General features: G+C 32.0%; 1 protein-coding gene across 1 annotated transcript in view; it reads left to right on the top strand.

Annotated features, from left to right (window-relative positions):
- Positions 1 to 26,243, top strand: part of LOC111060276 — a 54,922-nt gene that overhangs the window by 1,180 nt on the left and 27,499 nt on the right. Inside the window, exons 2-10 of the mRNA XM_039439436.1 lie at positions 1,118 to 1,255; positions 2,329 to 2,479; positions 3,990 to 4,175; positions 4,680 to 4,870; positions 8,994 to 9,159; positions 10,434 to 10,615; positions 11,450 to 11,606; positions 20,631 to 20,757; positions 25,041 to 25,250. Coding sequence (XP_039295370.1) covers positions 1,118 to 1,255; positions 2,329 to 2,479; positions 3,990 to 4,175; positions 4,680 to 4,870; positions 8,994 to 9,159; positions 10,434 to 10,615; positions 11,450 to 11,606; positions 20,631 to 20,757; positions 25,041 to 25,250 — 1,508 coding nt within the window. The remainder of the gene's footprint in view (positions 1 to 1,117; positions 1,256 to 2,328; positions 2,480 to 3,989; positions 4,176 to 4,679; positions 4,871 to 8,993; positions 9,160 to 10,433; positions 10,616 to 11,449; positions 11,607 to 20,630; positions 20,758 to 25,040; positions 25,251 to 26,243) is intronic.

Here is a 26,243-nt window from a genome sequence, read left to right as displayed (position 1 = left end):
GAAATACTTATAAGAGCACAAGGATGGCATGTAACATCCCATAATCACTCTCTTGAAAGATGACAAATATACAATTAAAAATGTAATATGTAATAATAATATTAATTACTCTGTTGAAAGATGAAAAAATATTAAAAATGTAATATTCTATAACTATTATAGCTGCTATGTGAATATTATTTTATTTGTGTCATCATGGTTTTTTAAACACTAACTTTAAATATTCTCAGTCGATAAAATATTTCTGGGAATCTCTACTTTTTGTTCTTTTGTGATATTTCAGAATTATTTACAGTGTAAATTGGACTATAAATTTTGTTTTGAAAATAACGTTACTTGGACTATAATAATAATATTATTTCGATTGCTCTTTTTCGATGATTGAATGATTTCTCTCTAATAATGAATTGTATGAGAATATTATTTTCAAGTTATAAAGAAACCTTAATGACACAAATCCAATAATATTAACATTACATTATGGCTAATTATTAGCCTTCTCTCCAAACGGTTTGAATGATTTGTTATACAGCATAGCCTTAATGAATTGATAGATTGATAAGGAAATATTATAATAATCGATGAAATATCGTATCAAGGAGCAGCACTGAGAGTTATAAATAGAAAGAAACGTAGATGCTTTTCAAAAAACATTTGATTTTGATAAGAGAATATATTTTTCTATATTCAAAGTGGTAATTGAAATTGAGGGTATTGTCAATACATAATGATAGTTGGTTAATTTGGATGAAAATAAAAGTCGATTATAGTCGCTATTGATTTGTCCTATCGACATCTCAATGTCTAGTTAGATTCCTTCAAAATCTTTCCACAGACATTGTAATGAGCCTTCATGAAAAAGGGAGAGGACGATATTATTTACTCACAATATTGTTCAAACATAAATACTCGGAACAAACTGAACTCAACTATTCCAGCTCTCTTCTCCTCAAGCTGAACTTTCAATACTGAAATGTATGGTTCATTTGGACAAAAAGTTTCAATCTCGATCTCAAAACTTTAAGTCGATCTCATGATTGTAATATCTTTTCTACTCCTTCATCCAGAATAAAAAACTATACTTTTTATAACCAATATATTTATTCATGTCTGATAGGAGCCGCAACCATTAGCTAATTGGACAGGTGTATTCAATGCTTCAACTCCGGGAGGTGATTGTATCCAGTTCTCACACCTCAAATACAAAATTAAAGGAAATGAGGACTGTCTTTATTTGAACCTATATAGACCATTGGTAAGTCTGCGCTTAGATTTACTATACCTCATCATCAAGAATGAATGTGATCTATTATTTTCTCATATTTAGGATTAATTAATAAAGTTATTATTGAATTTTAGTGTTATACTGTGGATCAATGAGCTGCAGAGTATTATACTTGCATTGCTATATAATCATCTCAATGCAAAATGCTAAGTTACAACAAACTGCATACACGAGCTCACACTGGATAGGCCTACACGTAATATTTATTTCGTACGTGAAAGTATGTATTCGTTTGTACGAATTGAATGCTTACACATGCGTGTATCACATGATACACTAAATCCAACCTCATAAATCTCTGAAAAATGAATCAAGCTTTAAAACTAATTGATAACAATAAAATATCATTCTATTATAATTATTGTACTTTTCGTTATTTTGATTATAGTTTGATACACAACACTGCATTCTGTACCCACTATTGAATGTTTTAGTAATATGCTGGGTAATTAGGCAAACTAGATTATCTCCAGTAATTATATAATTGAACGAGCGCTAGTGAGTTCTCACTTTTGATTAACTGAAGGCCAAAGTCGTTGTCCGTCTGTTTGTATGTTCTCCAATAGCTTTAAGGAGGGAGAGGTAATGAGAGGTTGATGACACTGTCAGATGATGATGGCACTGGATTTGTGTGTGTGTTCTGGAATGATTTGACAACATATGAAATAAAGTGCTTTTATAATAATATTGCTTTGTGCTTATTTATAAATTACTACATGGCTTAATAAATATATATATATATATATATATAATATATATATATATATATATATTTCTATATATTTCTATTTTAGAAAGAATTGATCAATCAGCATCAAATTTGAACACGTATTATTCGAACCCTTCTACAAGTCAAGTTCGTTGGGTCTTTCGTCCTTTATCAGGATTTATAACAAAATAACATTGAAAGTGCATTAAAAAAGAAAATTGTTTTGATTTATCATTAAATCAGCTGAAGAATTGCATACATTATAATAGTTTTTCTATTCATTCATTCATAGAATCACCAACTTCCTATTCCAAATTTATTAAATATTTTATAGAATGGTGTAAACCGAACTGATCTAATGGATGTGATAGTTTTCATCCACGGAGGAGCTTTCATGTTCTTGGGCAGTCAATACTACAAATCTGTTGAGCTTGTCAAGAAGAATTTCATAGTTATTGCATTCAACTATAGGCTAGGACCATTCGGTAAGTTCTGCAATTTATTATACTACTATAGTGTATTGATACAATTGTTCAAAGAACATAGAGATTGAGAAATCAATACCTTTTATTTTTAAACTATATATTAGCTTATTAATTGCTTAATACTGAGATTCGTTCAGCGATAATACTAATCAATTGAACAGCTATCACACAATCAAATTTGTCAAGCTACTGGAGATTGTCACCATTCATTTGGAAAAAAATGAATAACCCTCTTTCTTCCAGCACACATCTTTTTAGCAATATTGTCTTTTAATAATGTGTTAACATAATTGTTACTGTTATTGTTTTGTTGTATATTGCCTTTACTCATTGTATTTTTGTGTGTTGTGAATAAATTGAAATAAATAAATTAAAATGTTTCTCAGAGTCCTTTATCGAATTAATAAACTTGAGTCTATATTCTCTTTGTTCTAAAGAGGTTTCGAATTCTCCAATAAATAAGAGTGGTCGTGATCGTATCACATATTCTATATTAATATCTAACACAAAATGACTCTGACTACAACACATTATATTATTAACCATTGAACAATTATTATTGTTATAAATTATAACTAGTACCATTTATAGTACTATAATTTATGGAACTATTGACTTAAGGACTATCATAGAACCTGCACCAATCTCACAAGCGAACTGTCATTTTGTTGTAGTGCAGGCATAACTTCGTAACGCCTTCTCATTGGCTGATGACGTATTAAAGACACCATTCCGTGTGATGGAGATACACTGACCAATAGCTTACTCTCCTAAATTCTCGTACCTATTTTGTTTAATTATATCTGTGTAAATAATACTAGATTGTAGACTTTTCTATGAGTGTGTTATAATAATGTTTAACAGAATATTATAATAATCTCACTGAATCATCATCTACTTCATATTTTTCAAAGATAGTTAATAATAATTTTTTGTAGTTTCTTATCTTTGATGCAGATCTTTTGACTCTTATTTTAACCTTATAGCATCAACCTATTAGTAATAGATTTAATTTCTAATTTTGATATTTAAAATTATTGTTGTTCAATTAAAGTTTTTTTTTATTTTTTAGATTTAAAAAAGTGAAATTTTCAATTTATTCAAGGAATGAATTTAATTATCTTTTATTTCTGAAGGCTTTTCTAGATGAGAATTCTCTCCCTACACACGGATTAATAGTCTAGGGGAAATAATATATTTCCTTGATCTGTTTATCTTTGTTCGTAACTATTATTGAATATGTATATATTTTTTTGTGAAAATAAATAAATCTAATTGAATTGAGTTGAGATCCACTCATCCCTCATCATCATCCGTCTCATCACCCAAGCACAAGATAGATCTCATGAGGGCATCATCCTCAGCAAACGAAAATCGTTGGGCCAATCTTACCATTTGTGTATTCCTCACCAGATTTATTATGAGTCATTGATTATTTCCCCCTGACTTAGAATCATCCAATATCTCACACTTTTCAAACATTTTCACTTCATTTTTTGAATTTCTATAGGTTTCCTGAGTACTGGCGATGAGATAGTTCCAGGCAATATGGGTTTGAAAGACCAGGTTGCAGCTCTGAAATGGATTCAGGAGAATATTCGCCATTTCGGAGGGAATCCCAACAGTGTAACAATCAGTGGAATGTCAGCTGGAGGCGCCAGTGTTCATTTTCATATGTTGTCACCGCTATCAAAAGGTAAAATGTTGATAAAGTTACTATTAGCCTTCTCAGAAGATACTCATACTATTAGTATTTGAAGTTTACTTGACTCTACCAGCTGAATGAGTGCATTGATTGCTTACTTGCATCCTTATACTAATATCATTAGAAATTTTGCAGCAGTGATCGTAATTTAGCTCATCTGATTTATCTGTACAATAATTATTTCAAATATCCAATGGATTCTATATAAGGAATTCTGCTACTGCAAATATTGACTGAAGAACTGAATAACAGAAGGAAATTAGAACTGTCCAAAGTGAATTTATCAATCCATTCGCTTCAGCTAATAAACGTGGAAATTATTGTAGCTTAAAAGAATGAGAATCATGATACTTACTAGATTCAATGGGGCTCTTTGAAGCTAATAGTGTTTCGAAGAAGATGAAACGAATTGAGAAATCGAAGAATGGTTGTGCGATTCCCTGTTTTTTTTATAAAATCCATTAAATCTGCTTTTATTCACGTCAATGTTTCAAGGTCTATTCAGCAAAGCGATTTCACACAGCGGAGTGGCAACAAACCCGTGGGCAGTAGCCGAAGCTGGCCATGAAAAAGCCAAAAAACTAGCTGCCTCTCTACAATGTCCCACTGACAATACAACTGAAATGATCAGCTGTCTCAAGTCCGTGCCTGGAAAGGATATTGTTGAGAAAGTTCCAACTTTCCAGGTAAGTTGGAGACTCTTCTCTTATTCAGTGTATAAAGTATCTGCGTCTCTCTCTCTTACCTACTCTAATAATGCAATATATTTATTGTAAATATAAAATCCTCCATCGTTTTTATTCTATCTCTCAGTCTCCATCTTATACTAAAAGATATAGCTCGAACACTATACAGACATATATATTTTATTTCAATTCGTTTCAAGAAGGAATGAAGTACTGTCATGACAGCCAATGAGAACGTGTAGTAAGCTATTCCAAGATGATAGATACTCAGTATAAAAAATACTTTCGTGAAATTCATTTATTCATCATTCGAATGAAATGGTGGAGTCATTTTTACCAATGAGCTATTTCTTGATCTGGTTGATTATAAAATGAATCAAGCAGACATGAATACGAATTTGTACCACATCACATTTGGTTGAGTACACAAGCATTGCTTTGTGCTTGGGCTCAGACCAGTTTCTTGTAGTAATTTGTCTATTATCACTCTAGTTTATATAAGCAGTGAGATAACGTTCAAAACAAAGACAATAGTTTTTATTTCAGCGGACTGTGTACATATATCTTGTTCATATAATAATTTTGAATTTCAGTTGTTGGCTGCTTACAGGTTGCAATCAAACTCACCCAAAATATTTCTTAACGAATTAACCTTGTACTTAGAAGAAATATTTAATATTAACGAAAACAATGAGGTCCCTTTCTTTTTCACGGGAGATATAAATATAGATCTTTTTCAGAACACCAGAATTATTGACGATTACAAATATTTAATGAATAGTTTTGGATTTGAATCACTCAATACTGATTACACTCATAGGTCCCGATTTTCCAACTCTTTAATAGATCATCTTTACTTGAAATCCGGCAAAAATAGAACAAAACTGAATAAAATTAATCTAATTCCAGAAATACTACATTTAGATATAACTGATCACAGTACAATCATACTTAAAGTTGAAGGATTGAAGAGATCCAACGAAGAAGCAGATACAAATTATAAAAAAATATGCCTAATCAATTACCGGAAGTTGAATAATATTTTATCATCGATTGATTGGGATAGAGAAATACCAGCAGTATCAGTTGATGAGGGATGGGAAAATTTCATTGACATTTTAAAAAGCGCTATCAAAGATTCACAAGAAAATCTTCTTTTAGAAAATAACTTGACACAGAAATATAGGTCGCCATGGATAAATAGTTATCTGATCAAGCAAATAAACTTAAGAAATGAGTTATACAAGAATGTTATCAAACAACCTAATAATGACGACTTAAAACAAATATACAATACATTCAAAAATAACTTACGTAATGAACTGAGAGAAAGAAAACAATATTATTATTCAAAACTGTTTAGAGAAAGCCAGGGAAACATTAGAAGACGTGGAAAACAATTGACGCGTTAATAGGATTGAAAAAAAATAAAGAACCACTAAAACTGATTGTTGATGAGCAGGGAAATAGCATACATGATAGTAATAAAATTTCTAATTCGTTTAATTCTTATTTTCTAAATGTTGTGAATAAAATGAATGATGAATTAGAACAAACCACATTGCAAACCAGGGAAGAGTCTGCTAGAATATCAAAAATAAGGTTTCCATACAATTCTCCAACAAATTCAATTTTTCTCCACCCTACAAATCCGGAGGAAGTAGCAAGTACAATAAGAAAATTGAAAAATAAATCTTCGCCAGGTGTAGATGGGATAAGCACAAGCATGATTAAAAAAACTTACATGAATTATTTGAACAAATTAACCGATCTAATTAACCTAAGTATTGCCAAAGGAAAATTCCCAAGCATGTTCAAACACAGCGTAGTTATACCTATTCCTAAAAAGCCAAATTGTAAAAACATAGATCAGTTCCGCCCAATTTCACTTTTACCGGTTTTTTCCAAGATTTTAGAAAAAATATTCAAGATTAGACTTGAAAACTTTTATAAAAATAATAACTTTTTTAGTGATAACCAATATGGTTTCCGTGAAGGAAGAAGTACAGAAGCGGCAATTAAAAATCTCATTTCAAAAATAAATGACAGTTTTAGTGTTAATAATAAGTGTGCAGCTCTGTTTCTTGATATATCTAAAGCATATGATGCAATTGATAAAAACATACTTCTAAAAAAACTTGATTTATCAGGAGTAAGAGGAATTGCCAATGATTGGTTAAGATGCTACCTATCTAATAGGAGTCAAAGGGTCAGAATTAACGATACGTTGAGTGAACCCGGGGACATTACCATAGGTATTCCTCAAGGATCAGTGTTATCAAGTACTTTATTCCTGGTCTTTATTAACGATTTGACGGATGGTGACTTACAGGGAAAGATTACATCTTTTGCAGACGATACAGTTATATTTTATTCGGCCAAAACAAATCAAGAACTTAAAAATAAATTAGAAATGGATCTTAAGCACCTTAGGTGGTGGTTTTGCGAAAATAAATTAACTATCAACACAGACAAATCTAATATAATACAATTTAATCTTCAAAACACGGATCAGGAGTTAACTAGTATTTACTTCCATAAATTAGATTGTGCGCAACAGGTGAATAATATATTGTGTAACTGTGAAACTATAAAACAAGCACGTACAGTTAAATATCTGGGCCTCATATTGGATAGTAGGCTCACTTGGTCAGATCATGTACAGAAGATAAAAAATGAGTTATTTGTATACATAAGGAAGTTCTATTACCTCAGACAGTTATGTCCAAAAGAAGTATTGTTACAATTATACCATGCAATTATTGGTTCTAGAATAAATTATGGAATAATATGCTATGGGAGTGCATACAATGTTCATATTAAACCTGTGATTACTGGTCAGAAACATATATTAAAAATAATTTGTAATAAACCTAAACAATATAGTTCAATGATGCTCTTCAGAGAACTGTCAATATTATCAGTTAGACATTCTTTTCTATTCAAAGCATTGCTGGATTTAGCTGAAAATAATTTCGATATTCAACAGATGAGAGAAAGAATAAACCTCAGGAATTCACAGGACATTAACCTCCCAAAACCAAGATTAGAACATTCCAGACGACACTTCAAATACATAGCTATAAAAATATTCAATTCACTTCCAGTAACAACAAGGAAAATAACGTCACGTCAGTTATTTAGAAAAGAAATCAAGAAATTCATTTTACAACTAGACAACCCGAATGATTTTTTTACTAAATTAATATAGGTCTAAATTCAGTATAATTTACACATTACACGACATGAACACAACAATCAAAGATCATTGAACTCACAAATCCCGTCCGGTATGCGTAAACAGTAAGACAGTATCAAATTTCAATCACTGTATCTTTCTTCAAAACGCATTCATTTATGGTAGGTATAATTACATCAGCACTTTGAAAAAAAACGAAACGTTAACTATGAATAAAATTGAACTAAATATGAAAAAAAACAGCAACCACTCCGTACATAGTTTTAAGTTTTGTGTAAGTGTGTGTGTGTGTGTGTGTGTGTGTGTGTGTGTGGTGTGTGTGTGTGTGTGTGTGTGTGTGTGTGTTGTGTGTGTGTGTGTGTGTGTGTGTGGTGTGTGTGTGGTGTGTGTGTGTGTTGTGTGTGTGTGTGTTTGTGCGCATGTGTGAATGTGTGTGCGTATGAATGTGTGCGCATATGTGAATGTGTGTGCGTATGAATGTGTGCAAGAATGATTATAAATATTGACATATTGATTTATTTCAATATAATACCATATTCAATTATTATGTTCTTCATGATATAATATTTAAATTTGTATATAATATTTTATTATAATATATTCAAGTGTCCCCACACAGGGTAGCCTATAGGGAACACATATTAGAAATTAGGAAACAATATTGTATTTGATTTTTGGAATGCATTTGATTGTATAATTATTTTTTTTTAATAAAGAATTTGAATTTGAAAGAATTTTGAATAAAGAAAGTTTTTCTCTTTCTTTCTCTAAATCTTCATATTTTCCTTACTGTTATCTTTGAATCCCTCTATCTCATATTTCTATTTTCGTCTTGGTTCCCTTCAAATTACTCTCAATTTTCCCCTGTGTCTTCTAGAAATATCTTCATCACCATTTTTCATCTTTCCCTCTGTTTTTCTCTAGGAATTCCTGTATGCTCCGTTCTCGCCGTTTGGACCTGTTGTCGAGCCTGGAAATGCTGACAATGCATTTTTGCCTTCTCACCCCTCGATTGCAATCAAAAACACAACTACAAAAGTTCCTTGGCTTGTGGGATTTACCAGTGCTGAAGGTCTTTATCCGGGTGCTGGTATGTGGAAATTGATGTGGAACAATATTTATTAAATATCTTCAAATATAGATTCGTATGAAATTATTTTTCTGTGTTGTGGTAGCCATATTTATATGGAATCAGAATAGTATACGACTTGAAATCGCCACAACCGTTCATTCATCAGAATGAGTGTACATCAGTTCATCAAGTCTTTAGCTCGCCAAGTAGCCTCCTATTACTCCTATTTTGGGTGGTCCTTAAGATACCAAATGGAATGGGGAGGGGAGTTGAACTATTCAGTTCATCAGTTTTTCACTGCATCAAGTTCTCGTTGCAAACTGATACACAGTTAGCTACATCTTTGCACCTAGTTAGTAATCAGACAGAAGCTAGTTCAATTATATTTGTATGGCTTTCATTTATTGGTGAGGAGTCCTTACGGAAGCTCTACCTTGCCTGAATATATCATTCAAGCCGTCAAAAAGTTGGTCCACACTGAACAAATGTTCGACAAACATGTTTGTTGAAAAAGCTTGGGCAAATTTTATTATGTTTGACAAACAATGTTTGCCCGTGGCCAGTGCGGACGCGTCAACAAACAAAATATTTGTAAGTGAGGAGAACAGGTTTTATGTTTTACAACTGTTTTACATCTGTTAACACTGAAAATGTTTGGAAAAATAGTAATTTTTGTTTGACAAACAATGATTGTCCAAAATTTTCAAAATGTTTGTCCCTGACCTCCTCAACAAACATGTTTGCCGAATATTTGTTCAGTGTGAACACGGCTTCAAGGTTAGATTCAGAAGGGTGATATTGCTGGTATATATGCGTATTATTCAGAGTTATTTGATAATTTGAGAATAATAAAATTCTTTATACTGGATCCACTGCAGTTTCTGAAATCAACAGGAGTTTGACGTACCGAAAATTGGACGTACTAAAGTTGTCTACCCGGGATAATTCTTGATCAACTGGAATCTTGATGAAATGGATGTCAGCTATCGAAAGTGGATGATTAGTTTTTATTGATACACTGTTATCAATAAAATCAATTGAATAATCAAGCTTTGAGCAGCAAAATAGAGTTTTTATGAAGTTATTGAGCCACTAATTCTGTAGTTGAGTGACCTATAAAGGATGCAATCGGCATTGTCCAAAAGCTTGAGTAATATGTATAAATAAATATGTCCAATAGTTTGTATCTTTTCCACACTCGTAAACACCAAAAGAATTAATATCTATCATTGACTGTATATTTATAATTGATCAAATTTACCAATCATCTTTCTGCTATTCTCTTTCCTCAGAATTCGTCGAAAACGAAGATTTCATGAAGTCGCTGGAGGCCAACTGGACCAAAATGGCTCCTCATTTATTGGAGTATAACTATACAGCCGAGCCCAGTACAATGGACGAAGTTTCCAATGAAATCAAACGATTCTACTTTTGTGATAAAACTATCAATGAAAAGCCTTTGCAAATCATTAATGTGAGTAAAATTGTCTTGTCATAGAAATAATTAAATTTGAGATGTCTTTGCAATATAGGTATCCCACATATCATTCATAAACCGTATAATATTTGATCAATCCCAATATTATCCTTATAATATTTCATCTCGGAAGACGTTTACGGAACTGAAAACAATAATAATTATTGCTTCACTGGAATAAATTGTTTTGATTTTTCTCCATTGCGGATGATGCCCACATGAGAGTTCTGCTTGTGCGTGGGTAAAGGGAAGTTACAGGGTAAAATATTATTTTGAGATGATCAAATGCCTTGTAGATAGGAGTTGGCGGAATTCGAACCCTTGACCACGTAGCACAAGCAGACAGAAGGAAGCAACGACTTATTCAACTCGGCTATCTGGCCGTGGCCGGGCTGCATGGACTTTGTGTCAAAACACAGTTCGACATCCATGAACATGAAAGTATCACCGTTAGTACTTTGAGATAAAATATAATAATTCACCTTTGATTATGATCGAACGATATTGGAGGAAATTGATATCTGTTGATAATCACTTTATGTTATGAATAGCTAATATTTGTTGAAGAAAAATTGAATAGAAACTCAAGTACAGCTGAAAATTATTATTGTCACAAACTTTGGAGTAATTGAGTTCTTAATACTTTCATTGTTGAACCTGAAAGGAACATATGGTTCAACAATAAGTGAAAATAATTGTTCTAGAAAGGTTCAAGAGAATAGAATTTCCCCATCACTTTCACTAAAATATCAAGGTAGCGTATAAATTACTGTTGAAAAATCTCTGAGAAAATATTCTCGATATTTTATTAAATCATTTTTTCAATTTCAGTTGCTCTCCGACCGCCATTTTGAATCGGGGATCGCCCAATCCGTGGCCACGTACGCACTGTACAGCACCCGCCGTGACACTCCCGTCTATCTCTATAAATTTTCTTACAAAGGAAATTTTTCTGCAACGATTGCTGAGCTTACCAGGAATGATTATGGTAAACAAATTGAACATTATATTTTAAAGAATGAATTCCCATTATAAAAACATATTATACAATTATTTATTTGTTGAAAACAAGAATATGTGGAAGCAACAGATCAATGAATGATCCATTTTGCTTTCATTACATTAATAGTTTGAAAAACAAAGAACATTTGAAGTACAACTGAACAAATTAATATTGGAAATAAGAAATTGAATGTAGAAACATTTATGATGATGATTATAAATATAATACAATAATATAAAATGCAATTACATCAAGTGATTATACAATTAGTATTGCACCAAATACTAAAATGAGTATAGAGAAAATTGAAGAAGAAGAAGAAGAAGAAGAATAAGAAGAACTTGAGCTCTAGAAAAAATTATAGAGAAAAATGAATCCAGTCTCTAATCACTCTCTGGAGTTCTCATCATAGTTCTGAATTACTATGTTGCACAAAATCCGGTTAAATTTTGATCGTAAGTAATATCACGAGAACAAATCAGGGAGGCTTTTTCGATAAGGAAAAAGTTGTGACGCTGTCTAGAATGTAGATGATGATGTGTAGCAGAGATGAACGAATATAATATAGCATTCATTATTCTATGTGTGTTGGGATGAGAAAAAGTATTGAAATTACATACTAGACAAGAGTCGCATAAATGGATGGATAAGCTGTTTTGTATTGGCACTGTGTCAGTAGGTCAAGGTGTCAATGACCTGCTAAGCTATAAATATTATGCTGAAAGTTTCAAAAGATCTTCTTCTTCTTCTTCTTCTTCTTCTTCTTCTTCTTCTTCTTCTTCTTCTTCTTCTTCTTCTTTTTCTTTTTCTTTTTCTTTTTCTTCTTCTTCTTCTTCTTCTTGTACCGAAATGCATGCATTAATAATGCGGAGAAAAGAGGAGAAAAGATGTTCTGCAAAATTGGTCGTCACTTTTGTTACATTGAATATAATGTAATCTCATTTCTCAAATCAGATTAATAGCGCGCTCTCGTTTCAGCTGTTGGAAGGATAACCGCTTGAGGTCAGCTCCCCTAACCTACAACAATAAACTTCAAAATCTCTTCCCGTTAGCTTACATAAGCTTGTGATTCTATTAATTCCTTATTGCTTATCATCATCCCTTCCATCACATCTTACATGCACTAGCCTAAGGCCTGGTTCCTAGAAAATTTGAGCCGGGTTTGTAGCAAACGAATACAAAAAATAAAAACCGGCTATTGCCCAAAACTTCTTTCAATGATAGGCACCTAATGGACAATTAATCACACCTACAGATAGATAGACCTATTCTTTTGATAGAAGAAGATCTTTTGACAGATAGATGGACAGAACATAGATTCAATGATCCACTAAATCTAATAAGTTGTCCTAAATCTCATGTGATCTAGCTAAAATCAGTTATTGAATATTTTTTTCGCCCCACTTGGATGTAATGAGCTGGTTTACGTGCGTCATATGGAGGCCGAAAGTGATTGTTTTCTGACCAGGCCGGTAAAATTTTTACGGCCAAGGGCTGTAAAATAACCTTGAAGTCAGCTGATTCTGATTTGATGTGAACGTGTTAACAAAATAGTTTATGAAACGGAATCAGTTTATGCTTCTAGAATTGAATAAAGTTTTTGCAAAGATACTATAATTTTATTTTGATGAATGAAATACAAATGAGATATTATAAACTATTCAAATTCAATTTTCAGAGTATAATAGAATCTAACCTCAAACCTCCTAGTACTGCGTTTATCATGGAACATGGTGGATAAACGGAATCATTTTATGCTTCTAGAATTCAATAAAGTATTCTGCAATAATATACTATCATCTTATTTGGATGAATAAAATACAGATAAGATATATATTAAAAACCATTCAAATAATTCGATTTTCAGAGTAGGATAGAACTTCTAACCTAAACTTCCGTTGACATTCAGATTGGCCAAATTTCAAGTGTGCTAAAACAGCTGATCAAAAACATTTCATTATTTGTGTTGTCTATCATTCAACAATAATTAAAACATTAATTTATAATATAATATCATCTTATTGTCATTTGGAAGAATAAAAAGTATAAACTCAACCTCTTACATAATTCAACATTATCTTTTAGGTTATTTAGACAAATCAGAATAAAAAATAAAAATACTTGATAATTGGACAATAAAGACAATTTCTTGATATTCAGATTACCTCAGATTTGCTAGAGCTATGACCTTCAACTTTTGCTCTCGAAAGTGCTTTGCCGTGCTACCAATTTTTCCTTAAACGGTTGGAATAGCATATAACACCTATCACACTAAGGAAAGTTGTCGGCTCCAATAAAATAGATACTTGATAAACTGTGAATGGATCTATTGCCTATGAATGAGAAATCCAGTTTTCAGAGCAAATTAACTTATAATCTTCAGATGAAAATTTTGGCAAAAACACAGAATTATAAAACGAACAATAACTTATAAGCTTAATGATTTCAAGTAACTACGAACTAAAATACTTATCTAGTTTACAGTTGAAACACAGTGGCTATTGGCTTTACTACACTAATAGCGAATTTTGCACAAAAATTTATATAAACTTCAATCTAAAACATTAATAAATTCATTTAAACAGACAATAACTCAGAGCACAAAATTATACAAGCAACAGCCAGCCATTAGTTTCAGAAGAGAAGCCAAAAGGAAAAAGACACAAGTTACCAGTCACGAAAGACAACGCCCTCTTCAATATCGATCTTTACAGACACGTCAACACAAAATTATAACTTATAAATTTAGAATTCACATTCTACATCTGTTCTCAATAAAACTTTAATTTGAAAATGTTATTTTAAATTTTTATACATATATTCTATTCAAATAAACGATTTATTTAGTAATTTGTTAACCCTACCTCGGTGACATTATGGAACAATGCAACAAACATTTACGATAATAAATTCTCCGTCAAAAAATTTGTCCATCTATTGATAACTCTGACATTCACTATAAAGTTCCATAGATCTCGAATTGAAGATTCGATTCCAATGTGAGAAGAAAAATGTAATATTACAAATACCCCCCTCTTGACATAAAAAAATTTTACTGTTTGAAAAATTTAAAGAAAAAAATTTACATTGACCCTAATGAAAATTGTTGAAATTTAAATTTGAGAACAGTAACAATTTTTTCTAGAAAAACATTACATGTCATCCAAAAATATTGAAAATTATTATAAAAATTCATCAATAGCGTTTGTTATATGTTTCCAAACAATATCTCAAAATATAGAATATCAATATTACTTTTGATTTAGCTTTATAATTTAAAGAAAAATATCTCAACAGAAAGTTTAATATGTAAAGAATAGTTTTTTTTGAAATTGCACATAAATTTAATAGATAGAAAAATTTAATTTTTATTGCATAAAAAAAATTTAGTATGTTGAATGAAAATTTATTATTATTATTATTTTTTTTAAATGAATTGATGAATTGTTACATTTAATTTTCACATAAAATTTCAATAAATCAAAAAATGTTCATTTCTTTCACTATTGACGCGGTTGATTTTATTGATGCACATTTTGGAAAACAGTCCGTTAAGGCACTCAGTATGATTTTCATTTAAGTGTGACTCCAATGTGATGACGTTAAGTGTTGGGCTGATCTGGATGCACGTAGTGTTGGGCTGATACTTGTAGTCGACTGCTGCATACCAAACTCGATACAGGTGACATCTCAGTTAGCATTGCTTCATGTTTGTAGTAGACGGCTGCATTCCAAATTCAATACAGAGTCACATAAATTTTGTATCATATTTGTAATTATACAATGTACATTTCAGGCTTGAAATGACAATGTAATTCGTTTTTTGGAAAAGAGATAGGCGCTGCATACAGGATTAATTTAGGTGAGGATTAATTTAGGTAAGGTTTGGTTTTTTGATATTTTCAGTTTTCAAGGTTTAGAGTTCTGCATACAGGAATAATTTAGGAGAGGATTTTTTGAATCAATTCTTTCATGATACTGTGACTGTTCTTCTGAATTCAAAGTTGTGAATGTGAACATGGATGGCAATTACCTCCAGGTAATGCAGTAGTGTTGAAGTTTGAGATACAGAGTCAGCAATAAGCATTGGCATTGCTATTGGCGTATGCTTTGGTGTCGGCTTTGGCATCGGCGTTGACATTGACATTGGCATTGGCGCAGGCATTGGCATTGGCGCAGGCATTGGCATTAGCACAGGCATCGGCGTTGATTTTGGTGTTGGCATCAGCATTGGCGCAGGCATTGGCGTAGCTATTGGCATTGGTGCAGCATTGGCGCAGATTTTGGCATTGGCGTAGCTATTGGCATTGGCGCAGGCATTGGCATTGATTTTTGTTGTTGGCATCAGCATTGGCGCAGATTTTGGCATCAGCATTGGCGCAGATATTGGCTTCGGCGCAGGCATCGGCGTAGATATTGGCGTTGACATCAGCACAGGCATCGGCGTAGATTTTGGTGTTGGCATCAGCATTGGCGCAGGCATTGACGCAGGCATCGGCATAGATATTCGCGTAGTTATTGGTGTTGACATTGGCGTATTTATTGGTGTAGGCCGCAGCGTAGATATTGGCGTAGTTATGTCACACTAGTTTGAAAATCACCCAAATGTTCTTAACACTCTTCATGGCGTTCACTTGTTACTGATTTCGAGATTCACATGATAACTATTTCAATGTTAATGTCTGTGCTGTACCTGTTATCTTAAAATGCTTATAAACTAAGAAGAAAAACTTTGATTAGGCTATCAATACAATCTAATACACATAAAAATTATTTTAAGTATCTATGAAATTGAAATTTGTTAACATCTTATTATACAGTCAGCAATACATAAATTGTGAAATATGGACATATCAATGATAAATTTAAAAAAAAAATCATTCATTTTCATCTATTCACTGTTCAAATATCAAAATTTTAATCCATTCTTCAAAATAGAAATATAATTTCATAACACCCTGTATCATTATCAAAATTGTAAAAAACAAACATCATAACAACACAACAAAAATTTAATTTCAATACATATTTCAATAATTTCAGACATTTGGTCTTCTATTCAATCATTTCATAATATATTTGCATTTCATTATTATTTAATATAACATTTCATTTATAGCATGTTCATTTCACATTTATGATTTACCATTCAGGGTTTCAAAATTATTTAGTTTTAATTTTGTTCAAAAATTGTATAAAAAGCAAATTATCTAATATTGTTAATCATCGTTTGTTGGATACTACAGTTTATTTCGACTCTTCAATGTTCTAAACACAAACTACATTTCATGACAAAACTTTACTATCAAACATTAAACAAGAAACCATTCAAAACATCAATAATATTTTGCTTCAAAGGCAAACAATATTCATAAGTAATCATCATTTTGCATCTATGGCAATCAACATTATTAATCATTATTTTTGCATCTATGGCAATCAACATTATTAATCATTATTTTTGCATCTATGGCAATCAACATAAGTGATCAACACAAAAATTATTATCTCATTACTGCCTCTCTAAGTCATAACCTCTGTTATTCCTTCTTTAGGCAATAATGGGTTTCCATCTCAAAAAACAATCACATACCAGCAAAATTCTAATCAACAAACCCCACTAAAAATTCTACATACACTCCAGCATCCATTTCAAACGATAATCAATCATATCAAAATTTATAGAACAAACAGTTTTAAAATTTAAAAAAAAAATATCAATTACAAAACACTTTAGAAAAATTTTAGCCTTTAACTCATTTCAATTGATAATATAACACAACGTTTTAAATTAAACCAATTATTTTTTAAAATAATTTAAAATTTAAAGACTGTATAATAAGTATAAACATTTCAAGATTATAATACAAAGATGATCAAGATGAAATACTGGGTAAATAAGTTCCCTAAAAAATACAAACAAGAGAAAAAGAAAACTGGGTAAGTAAATTCCCTAAAACAATACAAAGAAGAGAAAGATTAATTAGAGCCTATCCTACATGTCAGTACTGAACTTTCATGAGGAAGTATATTTAATAAAATATACTACTATGGAATTTTGTAAATTCCAAGTATGACTCTAATTTGTTATAATTGTGAGCTATCACTCCCACAAAAACAACTGGTGAAGGAAAAAAAATGTTGACTATTGTGACTGGGTGGAAAGTTCCTAGATGTCTGTAAGGCAATGTGATAGCAGACTCTAGTATCGGACCACAAAAACAAAAGTATGCAAAAAGTTTTACAAACATTTGTTGTTGCAGTCATAAGGTTTTTATATCGCAAACAAGTAGGTCAGATAATCGAGTCCAGCCGTATGTGGTTCACGCCCACACCTCTAAAAAATCACACCTACTTGTCTACCAAAAATCCAAAGTATTGGACAGCAAAGAAAAAATAAAATGCAAAATGGGTTAAAAGCCCAGAAGAAAACTATAACCTAATTACATATGGCTTATGGCACAATATGCAATGAAAGATGAGAACATGGGACAAAATTGCTCTGAAAAACCTAACTACCTAATATGATACCTAAAAAAAAATATAGACATGATTAAAATATGTAATACATGATGAAAAAATATACCGCAAGCAAACAATTATTTACACAACAATGGATAGATTTTGGAAAAGTTAAGTTTTATCAACAATTTAAAGATTAGGAAAATAAGCTACTATTTCAACTTCTAAAATTATTTCAGAAAAAATACAAATTTAAATGACTATGGACAAGATTGGTTAAGATATGTTTCATAGAAGAAATTTACTGAATATTACACAAAGACAGGAAAGAATCGAAAATTGAAAAGATTAAGGGCCAAGAAAAATAGGCTATAGGAAAGAAAAAAGACACAATTATGGACTCTTACCATACACTGTGTAGCGATTATGCTATTCTGAATCCCGGCATAACACAGGATTCCTAATCATTGTGTGTTGGGGAATACCCTTTCATCATGTGATTCATTGTCATCATCTTGTAAATAAGCAACTTGAAACAACCTTTGAATACTAATACATCAATGGAAACTTTGCGTTTTGTTTTCTTCAATAGCATGATTTTATTTATGGGTTCATTTGTTTTAACAAAGCAATTTTGCTCACAAAAGTCAATCATGCTCACTTGAGAATGCATTGCATACACCTTTTCAATTCTCAGTTGAAAGTTGAACTCATCAACTTGACTCAAAGCAACATTCATTTTGTTCACATTGTTCCTAACCTCCACAGAAACCTGTCTCATGTAATCATTCATTTTGTTTACAATCTTCCTAACTTTTGATGTAGTAATCTGATCCATAGAAACCTTCGATTTGTTTACTGTTTTCCTAACCTTCAATGTAGCAATAGTACTTTCTTGATAGTTGACTTTCAATGAAGACAACTCCCTACCTACTTCTTTACTCAATTCTACACTTTCACTATGGTTGACTTTTTCAACAACAGTAACTAGGCCTACATTTTCAGAAACTTGAATGAGTTGATCTTGTAACTTAACACTACTATCATCCTGCTTCAATTTGTTTTCATCTTCATCTTCATCTTTCAATGTTTCATGTGCACTTTTCAATAGAAGGTTTATACTAACCTGCTCTAGTCTTATACTAGTACATTCTTGCTTCATATCATCAAACCTAGCATTTTGATTTTTAAACATTTGGTCTAACCTAGCATCTTGCTTATCAAACAGTTGTGTTAAGGCAGCTATTAACTCATCATCAATTTTAATATTTTTCATATTGTATTCCATTTTGCTAGTCTGCACAGATAATATATTCATTAGGACTTGATCTCTCTTGAACTGATTTCCCACTCAGCAACAAACCATTCATAACCTATCAAGATATCTATCCACTAATAATTTCTATAACCAGGGATTTCATGGTGTACCATTTGGGACATATTTATTTTGTAATTCTGTCCCACCACAGGGCGTACCATTTGCCGTGCTACCAATTTTTCCTTAAATGGTTGGATTAGCATATAACACCTATCACACTAAGGAAAGTTGTCGGCTCCAATAAAATAGATACTTGATAAACTGTGAATGGATCTATTGCCTATGAATGAGAAATCCAGTTTTCAGAGCAAATTAACTTATAATCTTCAGATGAAAATTTTGGCAAAAACACAGAATTATAAAACGAACAATAACTTATAAGCTTAATGATTTCAAGTAACTACGAACTAAAATACTTATCTAGTTTACAGTTGAAACACAGTGGCTATTGGCTTTACTACACTAATAGCGAATTTTGCACAAAAATTTATATAAACTTCAATCTAAAACATTAATAAATTCATTTAAACAGACAATAACTCAGAGCACAAAATTATACAAGCAACAGCCAGCCATTAGTTTCAGAAGAGAAGCCAAAAGGAAAAAGACACAAGTTACCAGTCACGAAAGACAACGCCCTCTTCAATATCGATCTTTACAGACACGTCAACACAAAATTATAACTTATAAATTTAGAATTCACATTCTACATCTGTTCTCAATAAAACTTTAATTTGAAAATGTTATTTTAAATTTTTATACATATATTCTATTCAAATAAACGATTTATTTAGTAATTTGTTAACCCTACCTCGGTGACATTATGGAACAATGCAACAAACATTTACGATAATAAATTCTCCGTCAAAAAATTTGTCCGTCTATTGATAACTCTGACATTCACTATAAAGTTCCATAGATCTCGAATTGAAGATTCGATTCCAATGTGAGAAGAAAAATGTAATATTACAGCTTATAATAGACAATTAATCTCATGTATATATTGTTTATTTCCTGTGTGGCGAAAAATAACGTTCTCACCATGGGCAAAAATGTTTTTCCGGCTCTCAATCTTTTCTAGTCCTCGGCCTACGGCCTCGGACTTGAAAACCGATTTCGAGCCAGAAAAGTCTCATTCTCGGCCCTAGGTGCGAAATATACTATTAGTACCTGAAATTATTTTTTCGTATTTTCTCATTAAACTTTCTATTTTCATTCAACATTTACAGGTGTCAATCATGGCGATGATATCCTGTATGTGTTCGACAACCGTTTTTTCGATGACAGAGCAACTGATAAAGACAAAGAAATGCGTGAGAGAATGATTAACATGTATGATTCGTTTATAAGGAAGAGGTGAGTGATCAAAGAGGAACAATCAAGTTTCTAGTTTGTATGCTATATTCTGAAATTTTGATAAAATATTGGAATATATTTGAATACTACAGTAACGAACTAGTTATTTGTGCAACTAGTGCGCAAAGTGACAGTTTGCTGCACCGAAAGAAACGTTTACTGGAATGGTTTCTTGAGTGCAGCAGAAGAACTTTGCGCACGTATTTCACATTAAGTTTTTCCTACAGTTACCATTGAATATGAAAAGTGGGTAATTATGGGTAAAATTGCCTGAAATGCATCAAATGTTTTTCTGTGTAATTTTATTATTGATAAAAACCTTAATCCTAAAATCCTAAAGTCCTCGTTGTCCTTGGTTATAATTATATAATGTAATAATTAGCGCGTTGTGCTTGGTTGCACCTCTGCTCACTATAGCAGCCACAGCAGTCACTGTTACCAACTTCATTTTGATTTTGCTGCACTGTTGCTCCATATAACCTACTAAGTATTTTGCGTTGCCATGTTGCAAATCTGGAGTGCAGAAAAATTTTTCCCGCACTAGAGCGGAAAAGTGATTCTTTGCGTTCTGTAATCAGTGCAGCAATGGCCACTTTTCAACGTAACTGTAGGAAAACTATATTGCGAAATAATCAAGAGACTGTTCCTTTATGACTCTCCCTTTTCCCTTGTATTATAAACATCATTCCCTCCTTCTCTCTATTCAACAAGACTAGCAGCGTCATGCTTCAATAATAAAATACTAGAATATTATCTAAAAATATCACGAATTTATTGAAAATTTACAAACATGTTTCTACACATATGGTGTCATCTTCATTAAATATTACTATTTCTTGCCAAAAACTGTATCTGAATTCAAACTTCAAGCTGGATCCCCACGAAGTGACTGGTGCAGTGTGAAGTTATAGTTCCCATATGTACTAATGCGACAATTCACACTCGCACGGCTGTACAGAGTAGGGTTACTTCAATCACATTTCACAAAAAAATATTCTCACTGTGTCAATGACTTTCACTGATACTGATTGTGTGGGAGATCAGCATAATTCGGCAAAGAAAATTTATGAAATTATAAGACAAGTTTGTTCCATTTGTAATAAGCTTACAAACACAAAATAATATACAATGATCTGTTTGTATTGGAGCAGATCTCTATCTTCAATTAATTCTTATTGGAATTGAATATTTGTTATTACTCAAATCTCAGTTTCGGTGGTGGAAGTGGTTTAATGACACTCACTTTATAATGTATGCATTAGTTGAATGAGAAGCATAGATGTTAGACTACCCATAAGGAATTAACAAGCATATTAATCAAGAAGAATACAGAAAATTATAGGTGAATTTCATTATTTTACAGTAAATAGTACTGCTCTGCTTCATGCTAGAGATTCCAGTTCACTATTATATTGATGGTTCTATAGAAACTGAGACTAACGTTTAGTCAATCAATGAGTGATCTTAACAACGTAAGCCATACACTCTAACCACCATGTGTACCACCATGGTACACAGTGAGGTTTTCCCACAGCCCATGTGTACCATAGTGGTACACATGCAATAGTCACGTTCCAAGCATTGTGGTTGTTTCTGGAGCACAGATATAGTGCATTTCAATGGCTGTACTGATAGAGCTGGTCCCAGGGTAAAGTATTATGACTCTGGGTCGCGATTTTTTATTTTATTGTTTTCTCTATTGTAAAAAGAAAAAGTGGTAAATTTTCCATTGAAAAATATTATTTTGCTAAATAAAATAGAATATTCATGCTTGAATAGATCATCTCCATACTTTTAATCAGCTGCTCAAGCAGTTACCATGATTTAGAAGGCACAGAGCCAGTTTTATAGGTTATGTAAGTTATGTTCACAAGTTTTCATAAATATTGTGACTTCTTTGTCAAAGTGTATGTGTGGTAACAAAAGGTCCATGCTAATGTTTGTTCAAGTTTCTTTTTTATTCAAGTTATTTTTATAAACAATGAGTGATAATGATAATGAAGGACTTTCTGATGAACAACTCAAAAGAATTTTGGAAGACAGTGATTTTGAGCTCAGTGAACTTAGTGATTTTGATAACTCTGATGTGGATCCTATTTATGAACCTGATGATAATGCTAGTGAAAGTGATATAAGTGATAATGAAACAATTATTCCTTCTAAATTACGAAGAGTAGAGCCTATTCCTGGACCTTCTAGTAGGCCTGATCCTTCTCCTGGATCTGCACAAGATTCAGATTCATCCCATGGAAATGAAGGACATAATCTACCAATTTTTCCACAGAATACAGGTAATAACGTACTGTTGCATGATGTTTCTCCAGCTGATGAACTGCATGAATTTCAATTTGAAGAGAGACCAGAATTTCGTGAACAACAAATCAATCAACTTGCAAATCAAAACCCAACTGTTCCACAGAATACCGGTAATGTAGTGTGGCGTGATGTTTCTCCAGCTGATAGACTGCATGAATTTCAATTTGAAGAGAGACCAGGATTTTGTGAACAACAACTCAATCAACTCACAGATCATAAACCAATTGATTTTTTCCTTTTATTTTTTGACAATGAAATTCAAAATATGCTGGTAGCAGAAACAAATCGGTATGCTGAACAACAGATTATAAAAGGTATATGTGAAGAGACAATAAGTGAACATTCATTTGTGGCTAAATGGAGTGATACAAATCCAAATGAACTAATGAAGTTTTTTGGCCTCATTATTTGGATGGGACTTGACCAAAAACCCACACTCAAGGATTACTATAGTAATAAGATTCTATATAAAAGTGAAATTCCAAAAGTATGTGGTATCAGTAGAAATCGGTTTGAAGCATTGCTTCATTTTTTTCACATTTCAGACAATGAACATTGCCCAATTGGAGACCGCTTATACAAAATATCTCCACTTGTTCAAATCCTCAATAGAAAGTTTCAAGACATTTGTACTCCAAGCAAAAGAGTGTGCATCGATGAGACAATGGTTCCTTTTCGTGGTAAGTTGAGCTTCCGCCAATACATACCTGGCAAGAGACACAAATACGGTGTGAAGCTATTCAAACTTTGTGTTGAGAATGGATTTACATATAAAATAAAAGTATATGGTGGTCGTAGTGAACGCGATCCTGACAAACCTCTAGCCACATCTGTGGTAATGGATCTAATGGAACCACTTCTAGATTCAGGTCGAACGGTTTATACAGACAATTTTTATACAAGTGTGGGGCTGGCGCATGAACTGAATGGGCGGCAGACCCATTTAGTTGGAACACTCAGGCAGAATAGAAAACTCAATCCAAAGTCGATAATTATTCACAAATTGAAGCGTGGTGAGATGAAAATACAAAGAAGTAGCACTAATGTTGTCATTGGAAAGTGGAAGGACAAGCGAGATGTCTTATTTCTCACCACTACAGAGATCCCAAGAATGACTGAAGTACAAACAAAAAGAGGAATTATTTATAAACCTACTACAATCGTTGATTACAACAAAGCTAAGGGGTTTATAGATATTTCCGATCAGAAGGCATCATATAGTTCTCCAGTACGCCGTTCCATAAAATGGTACCGGAAAATTGCCATGGAACTATTGACAAGCACAACTATGGTTAACGCCTTGGTTGTGTTCCAATCTGTAACCGGGAAAAATATGAGCATAACTGAATTTCGCGAAAGTGTGGTGTGTGCTTTACTAAATACTGATGCTCGACAAGCACAAAATCCTAACAATGAACATTTTTTGGAAGAGAAGGAGAAACGAGGAAGATGTTCAACTTGTTATAAGAAATACAAAGAAGAGGAAGGACGTGCCGCAGCCATGAAAAAAGCATTGAGGGTTCACACATTTTGTCCAAATTGCCCAGATGATTTATTATTCATGTGTACAAAATGTTTTTTTCAACTGCACTCATGCAAAGTGAAGTAAAATAAATAAATGTGTTGTTCTCTTCCAACACCACTTGTGTAATGTAAAGTTGTAAATAAATATGTTGTTCATAGGGCATCTCTTACAAAGCTATTTTATAGAGGAAAACACAAAAAAATTACCCTGGGCCACCGGTAAAGTTCACAAATTTATAGCTGGTCGTTAGAGTGTTAATAAATTTTGTTTTAAAAACAATAATCTGTACCGTAACACTTCTGAAACCTGTATTGAACCCATCTCAATAATTATTATAGGTATTCATTACATCTTTCTCATGTTTCTATATATCTTATATTATCAATGTCTTTGTCTTTGATCATATTGAATGTTTTCAATTTTATTTTTTCTGACGTTCCAGGGCTCCTCAATTCTTTGACGGAATCCCTCTACCTCCAGTTCAGCTACATCTTCTTGAGGGATTGAAACTCCTGGAAATCATCTCCCCTGACAGCACCAAAGAAATAATTTCCGAAAATTTGGGCAATGTGAGGTTTTGGATGAATTTGCCTTTGAAAGAAATTGTGAGACATCCTGTACCAAGACCTACCGATTGTCCTCCATATTATTAGTGGATTATTGTGATAAACCAGTTTTCCAATGAATTGATAATCTTTTAAGAATATTTGAGAATTCATAATAAATATATTCTGGTTTACAGATATTCCAGTACTTAACTTTGTGATGCTTTAGTGCTCATTAGAGCTTCAAATAGAACTCTTATCTCTAATTGTGCGAATTATATAAAAACCTGATCATTATTTGCAAGCAATAAAAAACTTTTCATACTTCAGGAGAGACAATTTTGGGTAGTCTGTAGCCTCTCCACATCAGCGTCTTGCATATACACTTTTTGTTCGCAGCATCAATAAATAGTAATTCTGAAAATAAATAATTTTTTGTTTTTTTTTCTGTATGCCCTACAATTCCAGCGCTTTTTTTCGTGAACAATGAAGACGAATAATTTCAGGTATGATGCCTAGTTCATAGCTGAATAATAATTGATGTTAAACAAGAATAATGCAATATCTTATTATAATGATCTTGCACATTTGGAAAATAGTTGATTGGAATATATCAATAAGAAAAAAGTGAATTCTCGTGAAAATTCCAGACAGACGTTAAAATGAAAATAACTCAATTATAATTGGATAATATGAGCTATGATATGAAAAGGTAACCGTGAAAAGTTGATTGCCAGTAAAGCATGCAATAAGGCATGTCTTATCACCTCCAAAAATATTATAAATGGTATAGAGAGGTATATAATATATATATATATATATATATATATATATATATATATATATATATATATATATATATATATATATATATATATATAATATATATATATATATAATATATATATATATAATATATATATATATAATATATATAACATCGTAGAGAGGAGAGTTGGTAAAGATGAAAAAATGTTGTTAGTTGAAAATCAATTCATTGAAGAAGATAACATACCTATAGTAACACTCTATACTGTCAGTATTCCATATATGTAACAAAAATGCTGAACTATTGAATCAATACTGACACATCAGAGTGA

The sequence above is a fragment of the Nilaparvata lugens genome, chromosome 12, assembly GCF_014356525.2.
Source record: "Nilaparvata lugens isolate BPH chromosome 12, ASM1435652v1, whole genome shotgun sequence".
NCBI lineage: Eukaryota > Metazoa > Arthropoda > Insecta > Hemiptera > Delphacidae > Nilaparvata > Nilaparvata lugens.
This window is presented reverse-complemented; position numbering and strand designations above follow the sequence as displayed.